At 36.3% G+C, this 7556-nt stretch overlaps 3 protein-coding genes across 4 annotated transcripts in view; all 3 read right to left on the bottom strand.

Annotated features, from left to right (window-relative positions):
- Positions 1 to 6: 6 nt before the first annotated feature.
- Positions 7 to 644, bottom strand: LOC108367533 (uncharacterized). Its single transcript, XM_017622165.1, has 2 exons — positions 630 to 644; positions 7 to 544 (listed from the first exon to the last, which is right to left on the bottom strand). The coding sequence occupies exons 1-2, from the start codon at positions 642 to 644 to the stop codon at positions 170 to 172; spliced, it is 390 nt and encodes a 129-aa protein (XP_017477654.1). The 3' UTR covers positions 7 to 169.
- A 1112-nt stretch (positions 645 to 1756) lies between these two features.
- The window catches only part of LOC108367531 (putative sodium-coupled neutral amino acid transporter 10), a 15645-nt gene continuing 9845 nt past the window's right edge, over positions 1757 to 7556 (bottom strand). The window contains exons 2-6 of one of the 2 annotated variants that reach the window (XM_017622160.1): positions 5313 to 5430; positions 4833 to 5241; positions 4334 to 4482; positions 4138 to 4274; positions 1757 to 4082 (exon numbers count right to left, since the gene is read on the bottom strand). In XM_017622160.1, the coding sequence (XP_017477649.1) occupies positions 2151 to 4082; positions 4138 to 4274; positions 4334 to 4482; positions 4833 to 5241; positions 5313 to 5430 (2745 nt within the window). In that variant the 3' untranslated portion in view covers positions 1757 to 2150. Of the gene's footprint in view, positions 4083 to 4137; positions 4275 to 4333; positions 4483 to 4832; positions 5271 to 5312; positions 5431 to 7556 lie in introns of those variants that run through there. The other variant, XM_017622161.1, reaches the window with a different exon arrangement.
- The window catches only part of LOC108367532 (chromosomal protein D1-like), a 9796-nt gene continuing 8987 nt past the window's right edge, over positions 6748 to 7556 (bottom strand). The window contains exon 3 of the mRNA XM_017622164.1: positions 6748 to 7550. Within this exon, the coding sequence (XP_017477653.1) occupies positions 7260 to 7550 (291 nt within the window). The 3' untranslated portion in view covers positions 6748 to 7259. The remainder of the gene's footprint in view (positions 7551 to 7556) is intronic.

Raw genomic sequence — 7556 nt, 5'->3', positions numbered from 1 at the left:
TTTGTTTAATTATAAAAGCGTTTTGTTTTATTTTTCAAAATTTATTAGTCCATAAACATCACAGACCACACAAACAATCCTCGTTCGCTGTCCTCTCGCCGAAACGCACGCATTCCACATCATACCATCCAGTATAGATGGTTAATGGAAAGGATAGCGGTGTACTACCTCAAGAGAAATAACTGTTGCGAAACATGCGCATATCGGAGTTTTTTGGCGGGTTGATACGCAGCTTCGGCGCCTGCTCCGCTATGGGTTCCAACTCGTACTTGGAGCTGCGTGGCTTATGCTGCAACTTGTCTTGGGGATGCTCGCAGGCGCGACTCTGATACTCCTCCATCGGTTGGGGCTCATAGTAAAACTCTGTGTGTCGCCGACGCGGATAGAGTTCCATGCGTGTGGTCGGAGGACAAAATGTATTCTGAAAAAGAAAATGGCGAATGATTTTCGCCGAAGGAGTTTTTTGAATGGAGTTCACCACCGACTTACCGAGCACACAGAATTTACTGACAATAAAGAACCTTGCAAGCTTGGCAATGAGTCGTTACTAAAAAACTGTAAAATATTAGTTATTATGGTAGAAATATTTAGAAACAATGATAACATCTGATGGAAGACTAATTACTTACTTTCGATGGAAACATTTTTGATACACAGATAGAAATTGCGATAAAAGGAATTTATAAAAGTTCTTAACTGAAGAGAAATTTTGCCGTTTTTCTTTTTCGAATTCCAATGATGATGATATGTTTTCATTTTTTGACACTAAAGATTTTTTATTTTTATAAACGCTTGGATCAAGGCGAATTCACACAAGGTGATGTTACGAGTGCAGCTGATTTCAAAGCAAATAGTACTGATTTTTGCAGCGTGAATGGGTTCTTTAATGGTTAACAGGTGTAATTATTAAGAATTTGGCTTGCGAAAAATTTTTATAAAGTTCTCAGAATACAACACATAATACTTTTGGTGAAAAACCTCTTTGAAATTTTTAAAAATGCAGGCAAAGTTTTTTATGGGTCGATGAAGGGCCACGCCACTGAAATTAAAATGTATATTTTGAATAGCGAGTTTTAGGGTTACGGAAACCAAGATTAGAGTGCAAATAAGCCGTGGAAACAGTTGAAAAAAGAAATAAATTTCCACAATCAAAATTTCAGCGGAAATCACAAAACGGCAGTTGCCAATATGGAAACTTATTTGCCAGCTTTCAGTAGGAAGTCGCCATCTGTAATACCATTTCAGTCACTGGCAACGCAGTTCGGTTGCAATCGAAAATAGACCCATTACTCTCATATCCTAGCAACGAATTCACGGATGTGTAAATGAACACAGAACACAATGCATAGATATGTACATAAATAAATAAATATTTATTTTACTGAGTCTTATTATTACAAACGGACGTACAAACAAATACATTTTCAAAATTTAGGTGTATATATTTATATATATATATATATATATATATGTATACGTACTCAGAATTAAGGTAACGACTTAGTCTACGGAAATCTAAGAGAAAAACTCTAAACTCGGTAGGAATGTTTCCGCAAGATATTGTATTTGGATGAATTATGTACATACATATATATATGAGACGATTCATGTCAAATGCCGAAGCGCGCTGAGCGGTGCAAAAAAAAGCTATTTTTCGACTACCTGGGAATTAGGCAGAAAATGGGAAAAATATTTAGAAAACTATTTCTATAGTTTTAGTCCCTTTTTTTATTAATGATTTATATGTAAAAAGACTTGATCTTTCGATTGAGATAACTAAAAACAATATTAAAAATTACCATAATTGAGAAAAATTACAAATAAATTTTCGTTCACAATTTTCACCAAGAAAGTGGGAAATCTTTGAAAAACGCATAATACCATCGGATAGCCCGTACAAAAATCTATAGAAATTCCGAGCTAGTCGAAAAGTAGCTAGTTTTGCACCGCTCAGCGCGCTTCGGATATTTGACGTGAATTGCCTCATATATGTATATACATATATACTATGCATGTACATATAAGTATGTATGAAACTATATACAGGGGCTCATATATGTAACTATATACAAATGTACTATATGCTCTAATACATGGTACGAAAGAGAGAATGTAGAGTATTGGAATGACTAAAGCAGTTCCCCTCCTGATTAATGCTTCACCTCATCGTCATCGTTCACTGATCGCAGCTCCCGTCCAATATTTTTCATTTTAAAATCGATCGCATTAGTTAATCCACCATGTGCCAGCAGCAGTTGCTCCTCTTTGGGCTCGGTAACACAATTGTTGCCATGCGATTTCGAATCGATTGCTTCGTAGTCGGGCGTTTTCAAATGCGACATATTTGAGCGTTTTTCCCTCAAATGAGGAGTAATCGCCGCAGCTAGGTCGGTGTCATTTTCTATTTCGCTTACAGACAAAGCTAAGGATGGAAATTCGTTTAGTCGTTCGGAATTTAATTGTAGTATGTCTCGGCGTATAGCCTCCACATTCTCCTTCTCGCTACTAGATCTTTGGGCATTACTTTCCAATGGCGGGACACTTGGTTTTATTTGTGTTGAGTTTTCAGTCTTAATATTTTTGGTTACACTGGCATTATTAGCAGTGTGTGGTGAAAAGTTCAGAGACTTGTTGGCTATTGCGCGTTCGTGTATATTTGAGTGGTTGTTTGTTTTAATATTTGTGGCATTAAATAGCACGGCCAAGGGAAGCGGCAGTCGCTGCTCCACTTTGCTGGCATTTTTTACTTGCTCGATAAGCTCGCCGGTTTTGTAGGAGAGCGGTTCAAACACCTGCTGTTGGGGACGCTCTTCTGCTGCCTGCTCAGAAAGTAAATTGAGAAGTGAAGGTCGCTCCTCCGGCTTATTTTCAACCTTAGGGAAGTTAAGTTTTTTAGGCGGTACCGCATTTTCTTTCGGCTCTCTTTCGAACTCTTGCGGCGACAAGTCACCAGTCTCAACATTATCCTTTACAGGTGTTTGTGCAGGCTCGTTATGTTGGACCTTTTTCTCAATTTGCTCCACTTTCTGCACTACTTCCTCCAACTTTTCAGCAACCAGATTTTGTGTTTCTTCATTTTGCTTGGCCAGTTCTTGTTTCAACTGATCGACAGTGCGTTCCAACAGTTCTTTGGTTTTTTTCAATTCCTTTCGTGTTTCTTTAAGGTCGACATCATTGTTGCTTTTTGAAGCCTTTTGTCCATTTTTGTATTCCTCCGCAGCAATCTCTTCGTCTTTTTTTATTGCCTCTTTATCTATTGCCTGCTGCTGTTGGTTCTGCTGTGAACTTTGCTTCTCTTGCGGAAGATGAGAGGGAATGTATTGTTGTTGTGGCGGTAGTTGATTAGGTAGAGATTTCAGAATATTATTCGGCGGTACATTTTGTTTCTCGACTTCTCTTACGTTTTCGGAGACTTTAGGAGCCTCGTCTTCATCTTTTAACTCAGACTTAGGGGAAACTATACTGAAGCCTTTGCCTGCTTTCTCGGCGATTACATTATCTTTCGGGGTTTCTTCCTTCTTATGAGTATCGTCAGCAGATATCGGCGATATCGGCTGTATAGGTGTTACATTTCTCAATAAATCCGACTTCTTTTCGACATCCAGTTGTGCATTCAACTCCAATTCGTTTTTCTTTAACTTCAAATCCCGAAAGTGATTTTCTTCTTCTATCTTGTCTATTTGTGGTACGAAGAGTGCTGCAGTCACTTGTTCCATTGTATATACTTTTTCCGTTGGCTTCATCAAATTCGCATCCTTCAAATCTTTTGCTAAGTGTGCGCCAGAGCGTCTTTCATCGATGGCATGCAAATTTGCATAGGTGCCCAAGACCATTAAGCAAAAGCCACTAACAAATATAAACTGCGCCAAAGAACGCTCGGTAGAGTCTTTTTTAACAATCTTTCGAAAACAGAATGCTGGGAACATTATACAAATGGCAACGCCGATTGTAGAGCCCACTAAACCGATAATCAGCTCAACCGACGGTATCATTAGAGCAATGCAGAGTGCACAACTTACAAGACAGATTGTGATTACCTTGAAACGCGTCTCTGGAATATAGGCAGTATTGTCAGTATGACCCTAAAAGGCATAAAAAAATTAAAATAGGCTAAAACAAAGATTTTAATTCAAATACCTTTCTGTACAGCAGTGAATAAATACTTGCTCGGCAGGGGAATATGACAAGTGGAAAGCTGAAAGCAACCGATAACACAAATCCAATTTTGATGACATCGCTGCCAAATGAAGGTGAAAAATTTAACAAAATGTTACCTGAAAATGTTTGCCTTTTTTTAAGCTGTTGTGGAATTTAGAAATTCTGCAATACTTACCCGAAAAAGTTTGCGTGCAGAAGGCCACATAGCCGAAATATCCAACGGCGATGTAAACAAATGTGCATATCCATGTAGCGTTGCGCACAATTCCATTCAATTTCTCAACGCTCTGATTATTGATGCTTTCGAACACTTCGAAAAGTTGCCTGACAAGGGCAAATTTTGGTTTATATTCTTTGCTTTTGGAGTTACATACATATCTAATATTAATCCTAGGTGAAAGCTTAGACCTAATGAGACTTGCGAAATTAATGGTTTTGCGGTGAATTTCAAAAGCAGTGATTGAAAATATTTTTGAGCCAATTTTAAATTCATACAAAGTCTATTAATCTATTTCACTAATAATTACGTTTTCGACAAAGCACTTGGTTTTTGATAAAATGTTAATACTGTTTAATGCATTATATAAAAGTATATATTATTGATGCTAGTATACATAACCAGCATATGGTATGAAAAATATAAAATTTTATAATGATTCAACAATTTTACTTACATTTGGCATGATAGCGCCATACTAAAAATGGGCAAACACTGTAAGATTCCGGCCGGACGCCAATACTCCACTTTCTCGACCCAATCATGTGCCACAATATGTTCCTCGGATTCCAGCACTATCTTCACCACCAGGCACACATAAAAGCCTATCGAAGCAGCGCACACTGTTGACAGGCTATCAACATTTTTCAGCATTGCCAGTGGTAGTATACAAAATAGTGTTACGGCGATCATAACCCATGTGCGTAGGTGTGGAAAGTCGGCGGCATTGAGTGAAAATATTTTCGAAGTAATTTGCGGACCTAAATCGCCCATCACAACGAAATAGGTTATGGATGTGCCAAAAAGATAGCCGATAATACATAACTCAGCAAGGAGTTTGCCCGAAGCGCCAAATGCATGAAAACCTATAAAATGCGATAAAATGAACGAAGATCTAAAGTTAAAAATTGTTTGATTGGTCAATTTATTACTTTACCCAAAAATTCTAAACTTTTGCGACGCGTCAGCAGCGAAGACTTTATTAGATAATGGCAGGATATGCGAGTTATCCAATTGCTGATAATGAGCAATAAAACGGAGAGTACAATGCCGCACTGAAATGACAATAATTATAGTAGAGAGTTTATATTCAACCATTTTATTGAGCTTGAGGCTGTATGTAAACAGTTTATATTAATTCGTTTGCTTTTCGTAGTAAGAGGCCTTCATTTTATGAAAGACAAATACTAGTTCAAGGAGGGCTTTCTTGATAATTGCAACAAACAATTCTTTAATATTTGTTGTAGTTTCTACAAAACAAAAACAATTACATAGATTACAAAAATATTTTTGCTTATTTCAATTCTCGTAATAAAACCTAACTTATAGTGTGTAAATATGTACATATCGCTCATCTAGTAAGACTGTCACAACTCATAGTTCATCATCATCACTTTACATATTTCAAATGGCGCCCATGCCGAAAATAGTGATGCATATTCGCTTCTAACGCTGAATATACGCAATATTTTAATATGAAATTTTAAACACAATATGAAGAATTATGTAACTAGTAACTCTGCGTCCTGAACTCAAAAATCCTTATTTTGAGTTCTGGCAATTTTTAAATAAGTAACAAACAGTTAAAATGAACCTAGTAATACACTTTAAAATAAAATACGTGAAATATGCACGAGCAAATAACATTTTTTTTCAATTTCTGATTATAAATATTACCTTGAATATTAGTTTTAAGATATACCGAGCTTTTAAGCTATATATTTGAGAATATTTTAAACTATTGAAACAATAAGCAATCTGTAATGTAAGAGGTAAACAGATTGCGCAAATGCATTGGCTATCTGTATGCTTATTAAGTTCTAATCATAGGAGAAATTCATCCCGATGTTTACAAGTTTGTTTTAGACCATATCACTCTTTATAAATATTCGTTAAATATAAAAATTTATAAAAAATTTATGAAAAAAGGAAGTAAATAATTGTTGAGAGTGTTGGATAATTCTTGCTGGATTTTCGACGAAAAAACCTATAGTTTAGAAATAAGAGGCTGATGCTTTGCATTGGAACTCAGCCAAATAAAAGATACTGCCGCTTTGGCTTGATGCATTTCAGAACGCAGGGAACATAATCAGGGCTATCACAGAATCCATCATAGTCCGATTTTCGGCGAAATCTACGAAAATGCCATCACTGAATCCGAATAGCCACGATGCAGCAATTCAGGAAAAACGGACTACGATGGATTATATTTTCCATTGTAATAATAACGAAGTATTGCAGCAATTATTAAGAGATTTAATTGTAATTGAACAAAATACTTCTTAATACATCAATGCAATCTAAAGGTCTGATTATGCATTCTTCGCATAACTATGCACAATAAGTTGACTTGCAGAAAAACGATACAAAAGTAAATGCAAATTAAGGTTGCACATGGAAAGTTTATTTAAAACTGTTTACACATTTGCTGACAATCAATTTCTATTTTATAGATGTTTACTTACTACAAATACAGTACGATAAACCACTAATGCTTAAAAACATAAAAGTAATCATATCCAAATTAGGTAAATATCGATATTGGCAAACTAGAACATAGAAAAAAGCAAATGCAAAACGCAATTTGGTATGTTGGTGCCGGATGTGGAACTACAATGGCCAACATATTTAAATTTTGAAATGTGATGTTGATTTTTATAATGAAAGTTTAAGTTTTGTTCTATCCATTTGCAAGTGCATGAACTTGTAGATACTTGCAGCAAACTTTATCAAACTTATTACTATTATTTATTGTGGTTCTATAAATGCATATGAAGATGTGTTTTTTTTACGTATGTATAATATACGTTAATGACGCTTAATATAACTACAGAAACATATTTTCTGTTTGCCGCAATTTAAATCCACGATTAATATGTCGGCCTTAAGCAGCGGATTCCTCGCCATCTGCCAAATCATCTTCGTCCTCGTTGCTATTTGCACCGGCCTCATCGTCAGTGTCTTTATTTTTGGATTTCTTTTGATCTTCATCAGATGTCTCAATTTCATCGTCATTATCCTTGGAATCCTCATCGTCGGAATCTGCAGCTTTAGCAGGCTTGCGACCGGTTTTTCCAGGTGTAGCTTTCTTCGAACTAGCGGGTCGACCACGCTTTTTCGGCACTCCACCATTGGCAGCAGTAGCTGCAGGTCGTTTTGGGGCAACTGCTACAGCCTTTTT

This window comes from Rhagoletis zephyria, unplaced genomic scaffold (genome assembly GCF_001687245.7).
Source record: "Rhagoletis zephyria isolate East Lansing unplaced genomic scaffold, Rhagoletis_zephyria_1.1 Rzeph_scaffold_02718, whole genome shotgun sequence".
In the NCBI taxonomy this organism is placed as follows: Eukaryota; Metazoa; Arthropoda; class Insecta; order Diptera; family Tephritidae; genus Rhagoletis; species Rhagoletis zephyria.
Note: the sequence above shows the minus strand (reverse complement) of the source record. Positions and strands in the feature narration are given on the sequence as shown.